The 24519-nt window shown below is 36.9% G+C and overlaps 1 protein-coding gene across 2 annotated transcripts; it reads left to right on the plus strand.

Annotated features, from left to right (window-relative positions):
• The first annotated feature begins 306 nt into the window (after window positions 1-306).
• Window positions 307-24494, plus strand: LOC133520376 (membrane alanyl aminopeptidase-like). 2 transcript variants are annotated; one of them, XM_061854758.1, is made up of 16 exons: window positions 307-517; window positions 616-866; window positions 1274-1554; window positions 1744-1899; window positions 2000-2320; window positions 2679-2862; window positions 3385-3620; window positions 3766-3955; window positions 4130-4316; window positions 4566-4663; window positions 5408-5587; window positions 15230-15414; window positions 16138-16305; window positions 22658-22798; window positions 23310-23394; window positions 23661-24494. In XM_061854758.1, exons 2-16 carry the CDS (start codon window positions 618-620, stop codon window positions 23862-23864), a joined length of 2865 nt encoding a protein of 954 aa, XP_061710742.1. In that variant the 5' UTR covers window positions 307-517; window positions 616-617; the 3' UTR covers window positions 23865-24494. The 2 variants fall into 2 exon arrangements, with proteins under 2 accessions (XP_061710742.1, XP_061710741.1); XM_061854757.1 differs by having other exon boundaries at window positions 307-866.
• Window positions 24495-24519: the final 25 nt, after the last annotated feature.

Raw genomic sequence — 24519 nt, forward strand, 5'->3', positions numbered from 1 at the left:
TTTCCTTGTAAATGGTTTAGGTTGATTCCCACTCACGACATAAAGTTAATTTAGTTAAAACTAAAACAGTAGGAAAGTAAGAAGAATAAATTATAACAGTAATTTAACCATAATATTTATGAAATTCAGAAAAAATATGTATATTACAATACAGAAAACAATATTCTAGATGATAAAATTCAATGCAGTATATGATTAAATTTTTTATCAGAATTTAATTACATACATACTTAACTTTAGTTATAAGCAATAATTTATGATAAATATGACTTATGATAAACGATTTATTTTATCTGATATCTTTTTTTTTTTTTATAACGATAGGCAAGCGTTTGACCACGATCTCACCTGATGGTAAGTGATGATGCGGTCTACGGTGGAGCACGCTTACCTATGAGATACCTATCGGATATGAGATATCGGTGTTATCGTAAAGTTTTATAACAATAATCAAATTATAACCTTAATTGCCATTTCATCTGTGTCGATTACCCGCGAGGGACATTTTTGTTATCAAGTAAGTTTAGATTCGAAAGGTTTTTTATTCGTTAGCAAACAAGAGTCGTGGTTTTTTTTACCAAGCAATTTATTTTAATTTAAAATAAACTTTTACAGAAATGTCCTTTTCTTACATCACCTTGGTTTTGGCGCTAATTGCGCTAGTCAAGAGTGATAGCCCTGTGTCTTTGCAAAGGGAACTTGGCTCTGTAGATCTCACATCAGACGTAAACAGAAATGATGAACAAGTATATCGGTTACCTGAAAGCGTTATTCCATTGGAGTATGAAATATTCATAGATCTGTATTTTGCTGAACGCACGGATAGACCATTCAGTTTTGACGGCAAAGAAAGTATAGTTATTCAGGTAAGTGTTTTTGCTTGTTTTTAAATATGGCTTGTGAATATAAGTAATAACATATTTATTTCAGTCCTAATTTAAGTCTGCTGCTTTATTAAGTTACCGATGAACTCTCCTAATATATGTAAATCAAAATTAGTCCAAAGGTGTCCTTTATGGTATGCTTAATTCCTTAACATATTTCCTGTAGACATCGTAAAGTTAAAAGAATTTAAAGCTATTGTTTACGCTACACCCTTACAGGCGGGATAAAATTCGTCAGTACTTTAAACTTAAATAAGAAAAACGTACCTACATAAATATATACATACATGTATGCGAATCGTTAGCTTTTATTGTATTTTCCATAGAAGAGACAATTTTTTTTTCTAAAATGTGTTTGACCCATTTATACATTTTATTTTATTTTGCAGGCTATTGAAGATAATGTTTCTAATATTGTATTACATGCTAACGTTGACCAAATAAACGCAATCAGTGTTTTAAATTCAAACGGTGCTCCAGTTGCATTAAACCTATCTGAACCCTTTACCATTCAACCACAATACCACTTCCTCATAATTAATTTAGGTGAAACACTGGTCAATGGAAGCAGATATACTCTCTATATTGAGTATTCTAACACTATGAATGTAGGGCCGATGAAAAGAGGTATCTGGAGAGGATACTATACCGATGACGACGGCGTTGAAAGGTTGGTATAGTAGGTTATAATACTTATAATATTTTTGCAATACAACTAATTTACCACCACCTAGTTTAGACCGTCGCCAAGTTGATCTAATGACAGGAGCAGAAGTTTCTTACAATTGTAATTTTATCTAGTCGGGAGAGAATGCGCAAAAATAATGTGAAAATGAAATTGTTGGTGAAATTGTTTCAGAATCTATGCCACCACTCACTTTCAACCATACAATGCACGGCAAGCCTTTCCCTGCTGGGACGAGCCTCTTTTTAAGGCTACTTTTAAAGTTCATCTATCCAGTCCAGCTAATTATAATTCTGTTTTCTCTAATACTAGAATCGGAAACACTGAATCGTAAGCATTTATTTAATTCTTAATTGTATCAACAACTTTGAAAGTATTCTGTGTTTGTTTGTAGTTCAAAATACTAAAATCACATAATTTTTCATTTCAGCCTTTCCAATAACCGCATACGTACAAATTTCTTAGAGACCCCTAAAATGTCATCGTACCTCGTGACTTTCCTCGTCAGTGAGACTTTCACAGTCATCGCCGAGGATACCTCCTTCACTCCCTCTATCAGAATTATCAGCAGATCTAACACCGTCGGCCTTGGTGACCATGCCTTGGATCTGGCTGTTAAGATGACCACATTCTTTAATAACTACTTTGAAATCCCGTACGAGACTATGCATCCCAATTTGCTTAACGATCATATTTCGTCTCCTGATTGGGCTTCTGCTGGTACTGAAAATTGGGGAATGGTTAGCTACAGGTGAATATTTAGTGAATTTTTATTGAGAAAATTAAATCATAATGATCCATTGAAATTTCGAAAATAATCCTTGAGGCTTAGAATTACATTTAAGTTAGGCTTCGGATATAATTTTGGTTTCTATTTTACTTACATTTTGGCATGGAAAAAACGATGCTAAAAAGACGATGCTATAGTATGTTAAAATATTTTAAAAAAGAAGTTTATTAAACGCGAATTAAATGAAAACCAACCAAAAATTTATAAGAAAAATACATAAAACAAAATAAATTAAATTTATTATAATGTTGCCAACAAGGATGATTTCGAACACATTATTTTAGATTTGGCAATTGATTCAACAATTATAATTTTGCAGAGAGCTATACCTGACCTTGAACTCCAGTGAATCAATCATGAGTAACGAGCACTACGCAGGTACTCTGGTCTCTCATGAGCTGGCTCACAAGTGGTTCGGAAACCTGATCACCTGCTTTTGGTGGAGCAACACTTGGATCAATGAGGGCTTCGCCAGCTATTTTGGTTATATTGCTACAAACCAGGTAAGTTCACAATGAGCATCAGAACTTTTCAATCTTGTACTCGATTTGCACATTTCATTTATTTGGTGGGGAGCATGCTAAGTATATAAGTATTATTTGTGAAAATTACTTTTCCTCTATTCTACAATTATAATATCGATCACCAAAGATAATGTAATTGGTGATTGATATTATTTGTCCGATTTTTCAAAATAAACCGTTTAAACTAGTGGCTCTGAGAGCTGTAGACCTCGGGAGCATTAAAGCTAAACACTAAACTGAAACCTGAAAAGTACGTTTGTTTGGTGATCGATTGAATCGTACCCTTTTTGTGTCCCAATGATTACAGCAGCAATTACTCATAATTTATCAATGGAAACTTCTGATATTGTGCTTTTTGTGGCCAACTGCTAAGGGAGGTGTGTAAGCCATCTTGCCATTTCTGTCTAGGCATCTCATCATTTTGCGACATCCATTTGGCACATGTATTAGCTTTAGTGAGCGACGTAATCTTTTTTATGTTCAAAAATATCTTCTTTTTAGATGTTCCCAGAATATGAATACGAGGATCACTTTAATTCTCGCTATCTCCAAAACTCCCTGTCTTTCGATTCCGGATCCACTGTCGCCCTTAACCACGAGGTCAACACGCCCGCACAAGTTACTGGTCACTTTGGAACCGTCAGTTACTCCAAAGGCGCAGCTTTTCTCCGAATGATCCATGATATGATCACTCCTGAGACCTTTAGGAAGGCTTGTCGAATCTTCTTGAGCAGCAAGTTAGTCGCTTAAGAAATTACTAATGGTTTATGTGCCGTTTATTTTTGTTTAAAGAACAAGTTTAATCTAAACGACATTAATGCTAACGACAAATATGGTAAAAGTGTTGCATGCATTAAAATCTCCTTATTGAATGTTTTTTAGTTCGTTTGAAGCAACCGACCAGTACGACTTATACAGAGCTTTTGAAGAAGCTATCCAAGAGGATGGTACATTGAGTGAATATCAAGATTTTAACTTTGAAGAGTTCTACCGCATCTGGGTCAATGAACCTGGTACTCCTATTCTGTTGGTTGAGATTGATCACGAAACTGGAGCTATTTCTTTGAAACAAGTAAGACGTTTATAGCTTTTTGACTTAACCCTTTACCGCATACGTAGCCATACAGCTATTCAAATTAAAATAAACATTTATTTATGACATGCAGTAAGGGGTTAAAATGTATGTTTATAATACAAAATGTATGTTTGAACAATTTTATATAAACCATGTATAACCACTTTTAAGGAGCGATTTTTCCTGAGTGCAACCGCAACGCCTACTGGTCAAATTTATCCGATTCCTATAACCTACTCCACCAAGAATAATCCAAGATTTGAAAGTCTTAAACCCATTCAAATGATGTCAGACGCGACTTTGGAATTGACTAAGGCAGTTGGAGAAGAATGGGTTATTTTCAATAATCTACAACATGGTGGGTACCTACAAGTTTTTCACAATTGACAAGATGACTAATCAGCTATAATGTTGCTAGCTAAAATTAATTTCCTCGTTTCCAAATACAATTTTTAGAGAAAAAACGCATGACATAATGTCAAAAATAGATAGACGAATCAAATAAAAAAAAATATGACGATGAACTGAGAACCTTTCTTCGCTTTGAAGTTAGAAGAAGTACTGAAGTATTTAACTAAAGTTAATTTTTAATGTTTTAATATTTTAGGACACTACAGAGTAGACTACGATGAGAAATCATGGAGTTTGATCGCCGAAGCATTATTAAATGAACCTGAAAGCATTCATTACTTGAACCGAGCCCAAGTTAGTAATAAACGATTTAGTTCTATAATTTTTCATTGTCAATAATATAATTTCCTATGTCAAATTCAATAACAAATGTTGTTACCGTCACATGGTACAGTTACGTCTAAAAATATCGATACGAAAAATGTGCCAAAAATATGTATACATTACCTTAATATATGGACAGTCGTGTATACATAATTTTTGGCACTTTTTTCATATCGATATTTTCAGACGTGACCGTACATGGTTACACACATTTTGACTAAGTTGTAGAGTTGGTGAAGTTAAAACATGTAGAATTAGAATGTGAAAACTTAAAAGCTTGGCCCTGCATGACATCTGACAACTTTTTGATAATACGAACTTTATGGTCTCGTCTTGGCAATATTTTAAATGAAGATGTTTTTGGTATAATAAGATAATAAGTATATTTTTTTATATCAATTTTCAATTTGACGACTGGTTTGGCCTAGCGGGTAGTGACCCTGCCTACGAAGCTGATGGTCCCGGGTTCAAATCCTGGTAAGGGCATTTATTCGTGTGATGAGCATGGATATTTGTTCCTGAGTCATGGTTGTTTTCTATGTATTTAAGTATTTATAAATATTTATATATTATATATATCGTTGTCTAAGTACCCTCAACACAAGCCTTATTGAGCTTACTGTGGGACTTAGTCAATTTGTGTAAAAATGTCCTATAATATTTATAATTTATTTATTTAATAACAATTTTTGTTCTATCCATTTCGGCATCCAGGTGGTCGATGACGTGTTTGCTCTGATGAGGTCCACAAGAATGAGCTACAGTTTCGGTTTCAACATTTTGAGGTTCCTTCGCAACGAGCACAACATGCATGTTTGGGATTCCGCCATTACCGGATTTACCTGGCTCAGGAACAGGCTAAGGCATTTGCCCGAGAGCCAAGCGGAATTTGATGTAAGTACCTTAAAAAAATTACTTTACTAAAGTGTATTCCATCATAAATAACTGAAATATTTTATTTTTTTTATACTACGTCGGTGGCAAACAAGCATACGGCCTGCCTGATGGTAAGCAGTCTCCGTAGCCTATGTACACCTGCAACCCCAGAGGAGTTACATGCGCGTTGTCGACCCTAACCCCACCCCCCTCGTTGAGCTCTGGCAACCTTACTCACCGGCAGGAACACAACACTATGAGTAGGGTCAAGTGTTATTTGGCTGCGGTTTTCTGTAAGGTGGAGGTACTTCCCCAGTTGGGCTCTGCTCTAGATCTGGAATGACATCTGCTGTGCTGTGCCCTACCACACAAGGCGAGATGACATTCACATTGCCCATACCTCTCTTTTGGACGTAGTTTAAGGACATACCCGGGTCCATTACCTATGAAATTGGCCTATGATATTAGGTCATTACCTATGAAATTGGCGTTTTGTATGGAGAACTTTAACGAAATTCGATTTATTATACAATGAATTTTGCGGATTGTTTTGTGATGGCATTTTCAAACCAAACAAATTTTTGCCAGTTATCTGAGACATTTTTAAGGCACTTTTTCTATCTTTTTTTTTTTAACTCTGTCCCGTCAGAAAAATATAAGTCATTAAAATACTCGAGCCGGCAGCATATGAAAAGAGCTGTTTTCAGGGCGGTATTCTGAATACATAAAACAATAAAAGTAGCAAATAATTGTATGTAAAATCGTTGTTATGTAGCGCACTAATGAAATAAAAAAATACTTCGAAGTTCCTATTAAAATAAACAAACTATGACATGAACAAAAACGCCAATTTCATAGGTAATAATGACCCAATATTTAAATGCATTATACTGCGTGTATTTTTCATATTAAGTAACTAAAAAGTTATAAGTACTAGGTCTAAGTTTAAGTGCTGTAAAACGATTCTGAAACAATTTTTAATTTACTTTTAATCACCAAAGCAATGTTTTTTTTTTGAGCGGCAATTTATTTCGTACATCGTCACACTTTTTTTATACTACGTCGGTGGCAAACAAGCATTTGGACGCTTGCAATTCTAGAGATGTCACGTGCGCATTGCCGACCCTAACACCCCGCACCCTCGTTGAGCTCTAGCAACCTTACTCACCGGCAGGAACACAACACTATCTGTAGGGTCTAGTATATTTGGCTGCGGTTTTCTGTAAGGTGGAGGTACTTTTCCTCTTTCTTCTTGTCCAGAGCTCAATGAGGGGGGGGGGGCGGGTTTAGGGTCGGCAACGCGCATGTAACTCCTCTGGAGTTGCAGGCGTACATAGGCTACGGAGGCTGCTTACCATCAGGCGGGCCGTATGCTTGTTTGCCACCGACGTAGTATAAAAAAAAATCTCCACTTGGAAATCCTAAAAATTGGTATTAACCTGACCTAAAGTGTATATTTACCTGACCTAAAGTGTCTATTTACCTGACCTAAAGTGTCTATTTACCTGACCTAAAGTGTATATTTACCTGACCTAAAGTGTATATTTACCTGACCTAAAGTATATATTTGCTTTTGATAAAGATTGACATCCTATCATTAAATTCGGTTTGTTATATTTATATATCAAGTATATACGAGTAGTACGTATTGGAACGGGACGAAGTGTTATTTTATTGTTAATTTAATTATTATTTCTCGATGTTTACAATGATTTTAATTTTATGTATTTCTGACATAAGTACCTATTGTATTGTTAGGTTTGAGGTTAGGACTCAGAGAATGATACACGCACACGGTCGGTTGCTAACTAACGTTTATTGGTCCGCGCGATGCGCTATACATGCATACGTATGTAGGTAGGTACATATAGATATGGAAACAAATGGACACTGCGTAAACAGGCTATACGCTACAACTATAGCTAGATACAAATATTAATCCTAACACTCCCTTACACTAAATTCAAAAATAATCACCAAAATTAAAGGGCTTCCGTGGCCTCGTATTCACATGCGACACTTCCGGACTTAGGCCGATGTTATCGTTCTGAACATCTTCCTCCGGAGCCGACCCATTCTCCACGCTATGGCTCGGCGGTGATGTCTGCGAGGGCAACATGGCTGGCTCGTCAGTCACTGATGTGGCACGGCAGATGTCAGTATCACTGTCAGTAGTAAGTGAATCAAGAGGTGGCGAGGGTCCCAACTGCGCTGTGCCTGATTGCGCCTCCTGACGTTCTCGCGAAGGCGCCGATTCGGGTACTGGAGCTACCTGCTGGGGACATGGCGGTGGCCAGAAAAGGGCTTGTAGGATGTCAGATTCGTTTCCTTGACTTTCAGTCGAAGGGCCGGAAGGGGGCGTTGGATCTGCCAGTGACTGTTCTTCACTTATCTCCTCCCCTCTATACTTTTGTAGTTGGTCTACATGTTTTTTCAATGTTTTGTTATTTTCTAATTTTACAATGTATATAGTTTTACCTATTTGTTTGATTATTATTCCCATCGTCCAGTACGATTTTTGGTTTTTATAAACTTTAACTAACACGGTTTCTCCGTTACAAAATTGTACATTCCTTTTACCATCGTAATATTTAGTCTGCAAGTCCTGGCGGCGCGACACATTATCAGCGATTGCTGAGTCAGATAGTGGTGATGAGGATGATTGCGTAAGATGTAACCAGTCTAAGCGACACCGCAACTTACGCCCAAATAGAACCTCTGCGGGAGACATGTTAGTTGAAGTATGTTTAGAATTCCTATACATAAATAGGTATTCCTGTATTTTTACATTAATATTACGTAATGACGTTCCAGATGATATTATTTTGTTTATTGCCAGTTTAATTTGTTTAACATATATCTCGGCTTGACCATTGCTTGCAGGGCTGTAAGTGGGGGTAGTGATGTGTTCTATACCATTTATTTTACAGAAGTGCTCAAATTCCGTAGATACAAACGAAGTTCCGTTATCCGTGCAAACTTTGCGGAAAATGCCAAATCTAGATATTGTTTCGCAAAGTTTCTCTATAATTACGCGACTACTATATGAACTGGATACATCGAAACACTCCACCCACTTTGAATGTGCATCTACAATTATTAGGAAGTACTTCCCATGCGTAGGGCCCAAAATGTCCATATGAACGCGATGGAAGGCTTCCGGTGGGAATGGCCAGGGAGCTAGCGGCGCGCGAGGAGGCGCAGGTCGCACGCGCACACACTCCGCGCAGCTGGCCGCGCGCCGCTTGATGTCCGCTGCCATGCTAGGCCACCAAAACCGCAAACGAGCCTCAGCCTTCATTTTATTCATCCCTAAGTGACCCCTATGTAGCTCATTAATAATTTTATTTTGAAGAGTTCCGGGAATGACTAACCTAGAACCTCTAACCACACAACCTCTCTCTACAGATAACTCTAATCTACATATATAATAAGGTTGTAAATTACGATCCCTTACTTTACTAGGCCAACCGTTCATTACGTAATCCGTCACCTGTGAGAGTATGCTATCAGCGCGCGTCGCCTCGTAAACATTATCTATAGATATAGGTACATCGCCGTCCATTATGAAATGGAGATAAGAGGCTCGGTCAATTGTTTCATCTCGCTCGCTCGCTGTCGCGTCAATAACATTGGTATCGCTCACTGAACGGCTAAGAAAATCAGCTGTGTTACGCGTACTGCTAACATATTCAATTTTATAATTGTATGCTGATAAAAACAAAGCGTACCGCTGAAGGCGGTTAGCAGACACTTCCGGAACTCCTTTATCCGGACGAAAAATGCTGAGTAGAGGTTTATGATCGGTCCTGAGTACAAACGGCTCATCGCGGCCGTACAAATAATGATGGAATTTACGTATTCCGAATACGATGCTTGTAGCTTCTTTACTGATTTGGCTATATTTCTTTTCAGCATTGGTTAATGACCTTGACATAAATGAGATGGGTTGCTCGACCCCGTTATCATTAATAAGGCTTAAAATCGCTCCCAAGCCTGTAGGTGACGCATCTACCGTTAGAAATAATTTCGCTTTGGGATTAAAATGCGCCAGAGTCACGTCTGAGGCCAGTTGATGTTTTATGCTAGATACCGCATTGTCATGTTCGCTCGTCCAAGACCATTTCGTGTTTTTTTGTAATAATTTATGTAAAGGATTTAAAATAGATGATGCATTTTTTACAAAATGTCTGTAATAGTTTACCAGACCTAGAAAAGACTTTAATTCGGATATATTTTCTGGAATTTTTGCCTCAAGTATGGCTCTTACCTTCTCCGGCGATTTATGTAAGCCATTTTTGTCAATGTTGTAACCTAAATAAGAAACGGAATCTTGGAAGAACGAGCACTTGTCTCTTTGTAACACCAATCCAGCCTCCTGTAGCCTTTTAAAAACTTCGTTTAACCGCTGCAAGTGTTCCGCCCTATTACGACCAGTCACCAGAATGTCGTCCAGAAATATGCATACATCGAGGCCCGCAAGAATGGTTTCTAAAGATCGTTGAAATATGGCCGGAGCACTAGATAACCCAAAAACAAGCCGCGAGTACGTAAACAAACCCTTGTGAGTGTTAATACAAGTGTACTTTTGGGAGTCCTCACTTAACCGCAACTGATTATATGCATTTGAAAGATCTAGCTTTGAGAATTGCTGCCCGCCGTGCAGCTTTGAGAATAACTCCTCTATGCGGGGTAATGGATATTTATCTACTAGCAGTTGCTTATTAATTGACACCGAAAAGTCTGCACATATTCGTACCTTGCCACTTTGTTTTAACACTGGAACAATAGGGCTGGCATATTCCGAATGAGTAACTGGCTGTAAAATACCTAATTGAACAAGGCGGTTCAATTCTGCTTCAACTTTGTCACGAATAGCAAAGGGAAGCGGTCGCGCTTTGAAATAAACCGGTTTGCTCTCCGGTTTTAGGTTAAGATGTACCACTACATCCTTACAACATCCCAATTTATCTGAGAACAAATGCGGATATTGGCCACTGAACATACTTGCTAAATCGGTGTCAATACGTACTTTATCGATACAATGTAAGTCATTTTTAGGAATTGCGCACATCTGTAAATTAAATGTTGATATAAAGTCTCGACCTAATATGGGAGGGCCTCCATTCTTAACAACATAAACGTCTATGTCACTCGTTTGATTTTTGTATCGAAATGGTAACCTCATCACACCTAAAGTCTCCAAAACCTTCTCATCATAACCTCTCAATATTGAGGGTGGTTTAGACCATGGTATGGATGCAAAATGTTTATAGTAAAATTTATCTGACAAAGCTGTGATAGCTGAACCCGTATCTAATTCGAAATTAACAAGCATCTCGTTAACCAAAACATGTTCCCGCATAGGTTCACCATTATAAGTGCGTATATTAAAGACAAAATGCTTACCTTCTTCATCACCACTATCCAAACAGCATTCGACGAAATTAATTTTTTTGTTTGGAAACTTTTTACGACACACGCGCTTAAGATGTCCTTTAGAACCACACTTATCGCAAATTGAGTTAGCAAATCTGCAATCTGATGCCGAATGTCCACGGTAGCCGCAGATCGTGCAGGAAGCGCCAGTAGAACCGGTGGGTCGCGCGCCTGCTGAGGCGGGCGCCCTGCTGGCCGCCATCTTGTGTACGCCAAGCTCGTTGTCGGCAGCGCTGGAGCCCGAGGCCCCGGTTGCGCCGGCACGTGCGCCTTTTCGAGCGCTTCGAACATTTTCCGCCGTTTGCAAAGCGCTGGAAAATGTGAGGCTAGACATCGCCTCAGTGAAGAGCTTATCGCGTTCTGGTCCCTGAACCATACCTAAAACAAATCGGTCGCGAAGGGTGTCGTCGAGCGTTGATGCAGAGAAACCACAATGTAGTGCCAAACCTCGTACTCTGGCCGCCCAATCCGAAAAGGTTTCATTAGCGGACTGCACGGCGCTGTAGAAGCTATTCCGCTCAGCAAATCCACATATTTAAGTTCCCGAGTTCTTTTGGCAAAGCAAGGTCTCTTAATAACTTATAAGTGCATTCGGCTAAGCTGCTGAGTAGTATGGCACGCCGTTTAGCGCTTGCTGATTTGTCCTCCGCTGTTTCTCCTGCAATGTCATTTGCGACGAACCACTGCTCCAACCGATCTTTATAGATTATCCAGTCGTGTGTTTCATGGTTAAATATGCTCAACACGCCCACCGAAATTTTAACCATCGTCGTCACTGTTAGGTTTGAGGTTAGGACTCAGAGAATGATACACGCACACGGTCGGTTGCTAACTAACGTTTATTGGTCCGCGCGATGCGCTATACATGCATACGTATGTAGGTAGGTACATATAGATATGGAAACAAATGGACACTGCGTAAACAGGCTATACGCTACAACTATAGCTAGATACAAATATTAATCCTAACAGTATATATGAATGTAAATTGTGACAATGTATGATCAGTACAAATAAATAATATGAATATATCTTAAACTGAATTTTAAATCTTTGGTCTTTGTAAGATTTAGTTTAATGTTGTTCAATATTTTGTATGGTTGGATATGAGTCAAATGTTTTTTCTATGAGTCAGATACTTGAGTCACTTGTTCAGGATGCTAATTTCTAAGTTTAATTATTTTATTTAATCGTATGGCATATTTTTTTAAACAGAATACAGACAGCTATAGATGTAGATTCAGGGCAGTCAGCCACTTGATGGCCTCGTCGCTAAGGGTGATCAGGTCTTCAGGAGGTCCATTGGCATAATGCGTTATGGGACACTCCTCGATAATGTGCTGGATTGTTTGGGCAGCCTCTCTACAATTGCAGGCCGGGAGTTTAATTATAATATTATCGAACACACTTCTTATCTCTGTATAATAATTATGTTTATCTAAAGAATTTATTATTGTTGTTAAATGCTAATTAAGATAATGAAAGGAAAGTAGGATCCGTCTAGCTGATCCGTTTACCGTAGAGATTAATTTAATTTTAATTATTTTATTTGAGAAAATATAACATTGTTATTATTCCTAAGTCTATATTTCACTAGTGTACGTATAATTCATTAATTCAATTCATTTTTTTTTTAATTTATTGCAATTCGTCTTTCAAATTATTGTATTGTTATTGTATTTTTTTTATACCACGTCGGTGGCAAACAAGCATACGGCCCGCCTGATGGTAAGCAGTCACCGTATCCCATGGACGCCTGCAACTCCAGAGGTGTTACATGCGCGTTGCCGACCCTTAAAAAAGCTGTACACTCCTTTTTTGAAGAACCCCATCTTGTATACGCTCGGGAAAACCTCGGCAGGGAGCTCATATCACTGTATCTTTAATACTGATGAATGCGTGTTAGACACTAAGTAATATAATTCCAATTAGCACGTAAGGTTTAGCCGTTAGTGCTGATTGAAATAAATAAATGAAATGAAATAAGTTTACACTACAGATACCTACTTTGAATTGACCGAGTGTGTAAATGCCACTGTCAACTTACTCACTGACATAAATGGTGGCACTTTCGTATCCCTTTACGGCCGGGAAAAATATTTTGCAAAGATTCATAAAAAATGCATGTGAACCGTTTTTAATTGTTATAAAATACGCGTATAAAATGTTTAAAAAAATCCTAGTGTCCTTTATCATAAAAAAAATCGCGTGCACGAAAGTGACGTTCAGGAACTATCTGGAAATGCACGAACGTGCAAATTCATTGAGTTTTGTAAAATAATATGACTAAAACGCAACATTTTACATAACAATGCATGTGTATGCTGCACATGCATAGCATATGAAGTAATCAGTATTCAATTTAGCATAATTATCACAATTTTCTTTAAGAATCAACATCTTAACGATTAAAGAATGATTAAAAACAATAATCAACAATTGTAAAGTACTCTCAATTCAACTACATCTAAAGGAAATGCTTGAAAAAATTATTTTGACGTGTAACGAACACGTTGCATTTAATACAACGAGTAATAGCCCTGCTGAAGCAGTCTGAAATTGGCGGGCTCTTGGAGATTTGGTATCGTCAAATTGAAGCATCATCTGAAACATCACTCAGACGCCTCAGACATGCTTCACTACGTCGTTTTCTTGGTGGTTTAACCAACATTTCTAAGATTTTGAAGCGAAAATCGAGTAAATCCAGTATTTCGCACCTAGGACGGCCTATGGCATCACAATCAAGCGAATATCCATAAAATGAATATTGATTCATTCACATGTAAAAAGAAAGAAAGAATTTAGTTTCAGTGTCCATCTCCTTGTTTAAAAAAAGGTATATCAACGCCTCCCATGGGTTTATTAGTTCATAACTTTTTCTGAAGCTGTAACATACACGTATGACCGAATCTTTATCTCCCATCTCTTGACAACCTTAATGCTGATCGTTCCCGAGCAGTTAGACAGTAGGAAAACATATTTGTTCTTTCCTCCTAACTAGTGACACTGGGTCTGTCACCATCAGCAGACTCTCTTTAGGTACATCTCATCGTATTCGTCGTTGATTCTTTGATTTCGTTTTCAATTCATTCAAAAAGCGAATAAGGGAATTCTTCGAGGTCATCGTATAATTCCTCAATATGTGATATACTCGTATCATTATTGCACAAAATTTCAAGGAAATTTTTGCCTCTTAATGGACGCTTAAAAAAACACAAATCTAACATTACAAAACGAAAAGTATTATAAAACTATCAAACATATGACTATTTCTTTTGATTTGATTTTCTGCGCAGAAGCCGGATAGACAAAAACTTGCAAATAGTTATGACCATCGATTTACGGGCTACGGCCGAACCCACAAATTCGTGCACTTCTTTTTTAGGAGCATGTAGTTTCCCCTTAATAACTTATTGTTACTCTAATTTGTGATAAATAAACACACATAACTCTTTTACTGTAATAATTAAGTATTAAATAACAAGTTTGATACCAAAATTATACAAAATTAAGAACTTACGTGTGCCACTACTCCCATCAAAAAATGCCACCATCTTCAAAGCAGTCTCGCGACGGACTGATCCTACTGACCTGCGGTATTTAGTACTGAAACGTGTCGCTAATGTCTGCAGATTCGATCGGAATAGGTCTGAGCTCGAAAAGACAATTTACTTGCGGGCAGGATTTTTTAAAAGTAATTTGCAGAATTATATCGAACCGGTCGTAAAGGGATATTCTATCATAGCAGTCTGTGCAGTGTTAGAGTCAGACCAAGCTAAATCTGCATGGTATTTGTGAAGATAAAGTGTAAAACTGTAAGCATAACCGTCAAATGTCAATGAAACTATGACGTTTACAGTGACACTCCCACTCTTTGTTCTGTCAAATTCAGTAGCTTAGACGGAATATATATAATATAAATTGTAGCTTTTCAAGATAGTTGTACCTCGAAAGAATGGGTGAAGATCGTGCTGTAAGGAGGGCATATTTGGGTCGACCGACTGGACGCCGTCCTGTAGGTCATCCTAAGTATCGGTGGGCGGATAGAGTGCAGGCAGATCTCCTGAGTTCGGTGTCAGTGAAAACTGGCGTGACTCCGAGCAGGACCGGGTAAAATAGCTCTTGTATTGGAGGCCAAGACTCATTTTAAATCATTGCGCCAAACTAGTAGTATTAAGTAGTAATAAAAGAGTCTACCAAGCCATTATTTTCAATTTACAGGCGTTTGTACTAGAAACCATGTCACACCTGATCGAGCACGTCGGCTACAACGTCCTCAGCACGGACTCGCCCACGGACATTATGAACCGCCAAGCCGCTCTGCACTTTGCTTGTTTGCTCGGCCACGAACGATGTGTGGCGGAGTCAAGGGAACGCTTTGTTAGGCTGAAAGACCATAATGTTTGGTGAGTCTAACGAATTAAGAGTTTTATTCTAGTCTTACATGTGCAGTCGCCACCAGATATAACGGAGCAGCCAAGGTAACAACTTGATAATAGAAGCTTTGTTCAGATGTTTGTGGACACCTTTGCCGATCCGATATATCGGGGAATTGTATCTTACATCACTACAGCAACGTTTCATGTGGGAATCTTGACCTTTCCTGATTTTTTTTGGTAACCGCCATGATCATATAAGCAAAAAAAATATATGCTAGAAAATAGTTACGAGTTTCCCCTAACCCTTAAACTATTTTTTTCTAGTCGTCGACTGTAATGCTTAATTAAGATTTCATATAACAAACTATAATTGCGTTCGTTACATACATGAAGTATGGGCTTTCAACTCAACTTTAAAATGTCTTTCGGTACGCTTTAGTAAACTATAAAAAAAATCGCGCGTTTATGTATTTTTGGCTACTTATATACTTACCAATTTTAATTACTTATTGAGGTTTTATAGTATTTTTTTTTTTTATCACTCGTATACTGATATAATCAAGCTTTTCAATCTTGTACCTCACTTAGACAACTCAGCAAGCTTCGGTGACTAAACACGGTACTCGACTGAAAAGCTCTCTATTATATAAAGATTGTATAAAATACTATAAGAGTTTTTTGTTATATTGATTTACGTTGTTGATCGATCTTCCAATACGTGTAATAGCTCCTTACATTTTGTAAATTTAGGGTGCATGGAGGAATCCGTCGTAACGTGTACGTAGTTGGTGTGCGAGAGGGAGACGAACAAGACTTCAACTTTATCCTCTCTCGCTTCCGCTCGTCAAATCTTGCCCATGACCAGCTCGAGATGCTGAGGGCTATGGGTGCTGCCAAGAATCCAGAATTACTAACTAGGTATTTGTTTATGTTGATGGTGTTTGTTAATGTATGGTATCAATATTACAAACCATGTAATTTTAGTAATTATGCATGCTTTAGTACTTAGAAATAAATCTATAATAAATAAATAAATATCATAGGACATTATTACACAAATTGACCAAGTCCCACAGTAAGCTCAATAATGCTTGTGTTGAGGGTACTTAGACAACGATATATATAATATATAAATATTTATAAATACTTAAATACATAGAAAACACCCATGACTCAGGAACAAATATCCATGCTCATCACACGAATAAATGCCCTTACCAGGATTTGAACCCGGGACCAATATAATATTATTATTGTTTTCGTTTATCGTATTATATTATCAAATTATATAGAAAAATGTTTCTCATATAAGTGAAATGTAAATTTCTGTTTGAGAAAATAAAAATATTCTTTAACCCGAATAGCACAATCTAGTAGATTACCATCAAATGGGATAACTGGGGACAGGTGGGGAAACACCATTTATATGACCGAAGTTGTCAACTGTGTACTTTTTACAAACTTTGAATCAGGTTTTTTCCAGTCTTAGGGTAAACTTTTCAAATATTCTTTATTCTTTATTCTTCCTTTATTGCACCATGGTAATCACAAAATGGTATTTACATGCGAAAGAGTAAGTATCTCATGGACCCAGAATGGGTATGGCAATTTTATCCTTAAAACTAACTTAAGTGCTAATACATACATAGGTATTTACATTTAAATTTATCAATAAGTATTTGAATAGGAACATAATAACACTGATTAATTTACATGTCATTATCATTTATGAAATCCTCAACGGTATAATAGTTTTTATGGATAAGAAATGTCTTCAACATTTTTGCGTAAGTTTTGTCGTTCTCCTCTGACCTAATGTAATTTGGAAGTTTGTTATAGTATTTTGCAGCAGCATATTGAGGGCTATTTCGGAATAATTCTAACCTTGGTGCAGGTAGGTGCAGTTTATTTATTAATCTTTTATTTTGCTGCTTTTGAAATAGGTGCATATTTTTCCTTACAAACATGGTCAGTTCGTAAATGTAAATGCATGGTAACGTGAGTATACCATGCTTTGAGAAATAAGGCTCGCAACTTTCTCTGTTATGTTTATTCAGTAATATGCGTATACACCTTTTCTGCATTACAAACAAGTCGTGTGCATCGGTACTATTACCCCACAACACGACACCATATCGCAGCCAAGAATGTGCATAAGCATGGTACGCACAAAGTGCTGCAGCAAAGTTCGAATTTTTACGAAGTGTGAATAATGCATACTGGAATCGGGATAATTTTGTTTTAATATCTAAAATATGTTCTTTCCAATTCAAATTGCTATCGATAGTAACACCTAAGAGTTTAAAATTGTTTACTTCTTCTATTTGTTTTTTGTTTAGCATTAGTTTTAGTTGTAAAGGCGTTCTTTGGTAAGGATAAAATTGGATTAATTTTGTTTTATCAGGATTTATGCTAAGATTGTGGTCATTCATCCAAAGGTTTATTTTATTTAAGGTTTGGGCTAATGGTGTGTTAAAATCGTCATTGCCATTGAATTCAAAGAGGAGGGATACATCGTCTGCAAATAGGGTACATTTAACGTCAATCTCTTTCGGAAGGTCGTTTATATATAGCAAGAAAAGCAGGCATCCCAGTACGCTTCCCTGAGGGATAGATCCGCTTACTGCCTTGATATCAGATCGGACAGATTGCAGACAAGCAGAAGAGGGATTGAGATACTCGACCTGCACAAGCTGTGTGCGGTTATTGAGGTATGACTTAAACCAGTCGAAAGCGATGCCCCTAATACCTGATCCGTATAGTTTTTGCAGTAAAACTTTGTGAGAAACTTTATCATATGCCTTGGTGAGGTCTAGTAGGAGCCCTACTGCAATGCGTTTTTTATTGATAGCGTCCATGATTTCTTGCGTGTACTTGCTTACTGCAAGGGCGGTAGATCGGTTTTTCCTAAATCCATATTGATCGTCATGTAGTACAACATTTTTTTCTAGGAATTTATAGACTCTAGTGCACATCGATTTCTCAAAAATCTTTGATAGAGTGGGTAGTAGTGCTATTGGCCTATAGTTGTTAACGTCGAGAGCATTACCTTTTTTGTGTACCGGTTTAATTACTGATAGCTTTAGCCGCTGTGGAAAGCACCCTTCATTAAATGATTTATTAATTAGCATACACAGCGGGAATGCTAACTCAGTGGCACAAAATCTTAGTAAAGTTGACGGGATTTCATCTATCCCAGCACTATGTGTTTTCTTAAGTCCACGTATAATTTTAAATACCTCATACTCCGTTACCGGATACAAGTACAAAGAGTTACTTAGTGGGGATTGTACTGGGCGGCCCCGAGTGTTTGTAGAGTTACCGTCCTGAGTTTCATTAAAGATAGAGGTAAAAAAATTATTAAAAGTGTTTGCTACAATTTCAGGGTCTTCTGTAACAATATTTTGAGGTGATATTTTGATTTTTAGATTTTTCTTCGTCTTAACATTGTTTTTTATATTTTTAATAATGTTCCACATCGTTGCCGTTTTATTTTTAGATGTTTGCATTTTACTTATGATGTTTAATCTCTTTGACTTAGTAACGAGTTTTTTTAATACGTTTGCGTATGTTTTATAGTGTGTTTTAAGAGCGGGGCTATTCGATTGACTAGTATGAATTCTTAATAGTCTTTTGTGTAAGCACGATATTTTTAAACCTTTTGTAAGCCACAAATTTTTAGGTTTATTTTTAACTATGATCCGTTTTATAGGAATGTTTTTGTCTAATAAGTGTTTTAGTATATCATGAAATACATTGAAATTGTCATTTACATCGTTGTAGGTTAATACTCTATTCCAATTAATATTTTTCAGTTCATTTTTAAATGCAAGTTGGCTATGAAGGTTATGTATTCTTTTATATACACTAATATAGTTATTAGATTCAATTTTATTACCGAGACTTACAAGTTTACATACAACGCTTTTATGGTCTGACAGGCCGTACTCCGTGATAAGAGTCACGTGTGATTTATAATTAGTAAAAACTAAGTCTATGCAACTGGAGGAGTTTAGAGTAATTCGGGTGGGCTCTTGGACTATATTAACAAGATTGAGTGTTAGCATGATGTCGGATAAACGACGAGACCATTTAGATTTCAATTGCATATCAATGTTGAAGTCACCTCCTATGAAGATATTTTTTCTATGTTCCTTGTGCTTAATTTTCTCCAAGATATTCTCTATACAATTATAAAAGGTTTCTATATCTCTGTTAGGTCTGTATACGCAAATAAGTATAGTATTTAGTTTAGGCAGTTCAACACAACATAATTCAAAAATACACTCAGTAGAAATTTTATTAAGATCTTCTCTGGCAAAATACTCTATTCCGTTCTTAATAAAAATACACGTTCCGCCTCCGTTGCGCTCACTGCGGCTGAAATATGTAGCCAGTTCATAGCCCGAAAAACGGACCAACTCTAACTGCGATGCGGTCATCCAGGTTTCAGATAAGCACAGTGCATCAAAGGAGTGACTTCCTAGAAAGCTCTCTAATATGTGAGTTTTATTATTGAGGCTTTGCATATTCTGGAAGAGAGTTGTAAAGTGGGTGAGTTGTTTAGGGACGAAAATTACTAGTAGTGGTGTCACTTATGCTTTCGGTGCTTTTATTCAAGTTTGTAGGGTTAGGCTCGGTTCTTTTGACGTCAGGGTCCTGGGAGGCAGGGGTGGCGGCGATGGTAGGCGAAGAACTGCTGCAGGTAGCATTATTTACTACGGGCGGCCGTCTCTGTTCTCTCCCATTTATGTAGAGCCTATTATCTCGGATTATTGCGTGGTTTCCCTTCTTGCGTGCTTCTATTAAAATATTTTTCATTTGATTCCTCTTTTCTATACCTTCTTTAGTAAGGAAGTTCGATACAGAGTAGCCGTAGGGCCTAAAATGATGAGCATTGTCTAAAACGTATCTTTTCATCCTATTGCTAATAAGCTCGATAATCAGTGGGCGACGATTTCCTTTTTTTCCAACTCGTCGAACGGATTCTATAAAGCCGTTTATTTCAATATTTAATATGTCGTGAAACATATGATTTATACGAGGGTAAAGACATGACTCGGTCTCCCCGTAGTACTCGTCTAACCCATAAAGGACAAATTTTTTATGTGTCTCATCATTTTTAATGTTGCTTGTCTTGTCTACACTATTGGGGGACGTAATATTTGAGATATTTATTCTGTTTTCTAGCTGACGAGTTTGCTCTCTCAAATCTGCCAATCTATTTTCGAGAATTGTATTTTTTTTGTTAGTGTCATTAATATGGGAAGTCGTTAATTGCCGAATGTCATCCGTTTCAGTTTTAGTTTTCTCCGCGGTGGTTTTTATGCTGTCGACATCAGTTTGTAGGGTCGTATATTTTTTGTTTAGTTCGCATATATTATTTTCAATTTTATTAACTAGGCAGGTGAACTTTTGCTCTTGTTGCTCTAGTTGCATTGTGATTTGAGCTCGGAAGCTTCTCAGCTCGGTCAGGATAGTTGTGGATATCTCGTTATTTTGATTTGTAGTTAGATATTGAGACTCTTGCAAGGTATTTTTATTCACGATTTGTTTAAGGGCGCTATCTGTAGGCGGACAAGTAGACGAACTCTCTAAGTTTGTGTCTCCTAAACTTGAGATGTTACTTTCGTCCAACGACATGTTTGTGTCCTCTAAAAGCTGCAGTTGTCTTAAAGAAGGAGACGCAGGTGTGTTATCATCGCGGCGCCTTCGCGTAACGTTATCACATTTTGGGCATTTCCATATTTTTCTTAATTCATTCCCATGCTCTCTCATGAACGCTGAGGTGAAATTAAAGCATGTATAGTGATAACAATCCCTGCACTGAGAGCAAGTTAATAATTCTCCCCTATCAATTTTGAGATGGCAGCCTAGACAATTCATTCTGTTTTGGTTGTTTACACTGACGTTATTGCACTATTGCTATGTGAAAGCAAATTTAAAAATTAAAACCAAAAATAAAAACAAAAAATAATAAGCGAAAAGTAAATTTCAGTTGCGCAGGATTTGAACTATCGCCACAGCGGCGGTCAACTGATACTTTCCTGCTTGTGTTTACGTTCGGCTATGCGTGCGGGTGACGTCACGGACGAATTTAGAGTTCTATTATTTCAAGTTTAGTGGGAGTGGTTTAGTTAATGTTCTATACGCTAATTGGATAATGCATTTGTCACAAACTACTAAATGTTTCCATGTGTGTGTAAAATTTGAACGGACCAAAGCCGTTTGTTATTTTATTTCACTGTTTTTTAGTAATTAACACACTTTTTCAACTTTTTTTTTTCACATAACACAGTTCTCACAGCACTCTTCACAAATATTCGTAATAGTTTTGATTTTATTAGCACTCTTTACACGTTTTCCTTATTTTTTTCTGTGGAGCGAACGACAACACGACTGCTCAGAGATAGAGTCCTCCCCTCCCTCTCCTATTAGCTAGATTATAACGCCAGGTGACAAACAAAACTTACTAATTACTAAGAAATAATTAAACAAAAACCGGCCAAGTGCGAGTCGGACTCGCATACTCGGGTTCCGTACCATTATCTATAAAAACGGTCACCCATCCAAGTACTGACCCCTCGAGATTGGAAAGAAATATTTATTTTATTCTGTTTTTAGTATTTGTTGTTATAGCGGCAACAGAAATACATAATCTGTAGAAATTTCAACTGGCTAACTATCACGGTTCATGAGATACAGCCTGGTGACGGACGTACGGACAGCGGAGTCTCAGTAATAGGGTCCCGTTTGACCCTTTGGGTACGGAACCCTAAAAATGAACTTTATTTTAGTAGAAATATGGTTAATTACCTATGGCTAAGAACTTGTGTTGTGGTAATTAGTGAGTTTTGCTTGTCACCTGACGAATCTAATATAGCAAATAAATGTTTATAGTTTCCCCATCTGTCCTTAGTCAACCCTCTTGACGGTACATGGGTTATCCAGAAATCGGTATCCGCATAATATTATACAGGGTGTTTATTTAGTCACCTGGATATAATTTACGGGGTGAATATATAGATATAGGTATACATACTGAGAAACTTTTACTACGGGACCAACCCCGAAATCGCGAAACAAAATTGTTTATTTCATACATTTTGTCTTTCTGACCTTGACATGTTGTATGGGAGGGTAAATTATGTTAAAATAATTATATCCATAATTGACAGCGCAGAATGCACAGTTTTTTTATGAAATTATAAAGCAAACAAAAAACATTTTGAAGAAAACCAAATAATTTACTAATAAAAATCGACCACAGATACTTGGAGCTGACGTTGACCGATGAAGTGAGGTCTCACGACAAGGCGAATTCCTTCAACTACGCTCTTTTAGGCAACAAGGAGAACGCACCCGTAGTCCTAGAATTTGTGAAGAATAACATCGATGCTATGAGGATCGCGTAAGTGTCAACACAAATGTCTTTCACTAGTAATTACTAATAATAGTTATTTACTCACTTACCTACTGTTAGACAAATGTTAAATTGAGAAGAGAGAATAAGCGTATAGAGAATAGTTCTTATATTATACTGCCGAAGTTTAGGTTAAATACTCCACCTACTTGCACGTATATGATATGGAATTCTAGTAATTACTAGTGCTAGTATATTGACGTCTTTTTTCTGTCCTATTATGAAGGAATCAATGATCTTATACCTTCTGTCTTGCATCTCATGCATGGATCTTGCACGTAGAGGATATCACAATCTGTTAATGCTCGTATTTAACTTAAAGGTATCCTTCTACACTTTCTATTTATATTTTCATATATATATTTGGACTCAGAATTTGATGCAGATTTAAAGTATTTAAACTGCCATTTTTCTTTCTCAGTGTTCTGAATGGTGTAAAAATACTCAAGACAAAATTTAAGTAATTGACTAGGTATAATAATATATTTTATATTCACAGTTACGTAGAGGATGCTCCACCCAACCCAGTACACACTTGCCTCTCCAATTTGGCTGCTTATCTCGAAGAACCCGAACTAGTTGAGGTAAAATCATCAGTATACGAGTATTATTATGTACATCCAGATTGTCATGATTGTTTCACGTATACAACTAACTCACATATCGTCACAACCACAATCTAATTATGCACAATCACTACAAAAGTGGATGAAGCCTTAATACGCAAGAGTCCTGTTTTCTGGTTTGATCTTCTGGCATCTAAACATTACTATAAGAATCTAATGTATCGCTTCTTAAAGCCGGATAAACAATAATTATTGAACTTTGTTGCTTATAATTTTCTTTGCAGTATGAAGAATGGCTGCAATCAACCCAAGTCGGGACTCTACAGTACAACACCGCTTTATCTGCCATTACATCAGCAAGGAACAATATGGCGTGGGGCACCACCAATGTCGACAACATCCTAGGCGCCATCAGAGATGATGCCACTAGGGCTGTGACTTCTGTTGCCATGCTCGCTGTTATGGCTCTATTGGCTATTATCGCTTAAGGAGTTATAAATTCGACTTATAGCTTCTGGACAGACCTTGAACTTATATATTGGTTAGGGCTGACATGAAAATATTTAACAATCAGAATGAGAAATCTTTTATGCTAAATTTCTTTGGAGTAGTCTGTATGCGATACATGGTGAAATAGTATTTTAGCCAGTCATTATGATTTTCTTTTAAATAGCCAATGATGTGTGAAAGAACAATTTGTTTAAGTTAAATAAAAATATATAGTTTGTTACTATGGATTGTATGTTGGTGGATATTTAAGTAGAATTTCTTTTCACCCAATTCAAAAATAATGGCATGTGTATGCTAACGCATTTCTCAAATGAAACTCAATAACGGGATTTCAACTTTTGCTCAGAAGCTGAGGTGTAATACTGTACTATACAAGTTATGAATGAAATTTTAGATATATTATTATTAAAACGGACTGTAATTTTTTTAAATAAATTATGACTTTCTATATAATGATCATTTATTTTCTACGTCACGATTACGATAAGGTAAAGACCTTAACTTATCTAGATACCCATATAATGTAAACTTATCAATATTTAGACCTATTTATCTACCTAATCCGATAATGGTAACAACTTTTATCAAACTCAAGTCATTAATACATATTGATTTCATTATTTGTAGGGCGAA

This window comes from Cydia pomonella, chromosome 8, assembly GCF_033807575.1.
Source record: "Cydia pomonella isolate Wapato2018A chromosome 8, ilCydPomo1, whole genome shotgun sequence".
NCBI classification, from domain to species: domain Eukaryota; kingdom Metazoa; phylum Arthropoda; class Insecta; order Lepidoptera; family Tortricidae; genus Cydia; species Cydia pomonella.

Excerpts from the sequence above, each read along its gene's own strand:
- LOC133520376 (XM_061854757.1), top strand. The coding sequence starts at position 618 with ATGTCCTTTTCTTACATCACCTTGGTTTTGGCGCTAATTGCGCTAGTC. Across the intron at positions 867-1,273 it reads AAGAAAGTATAGTTATTCAG|GCTATTGAAGATAATGTTTC; the intron begins GTAAGTGTTTTT and ends TTTATTTTGCAG. Across the intron at positions 5,588-15,229 it reads AGAGCCAAGCGGAATTTGAT|GCGTTTGTACTAGAAACCAT; the intron begins GTAAGTACCTTA and ends TTCAATTTACAG.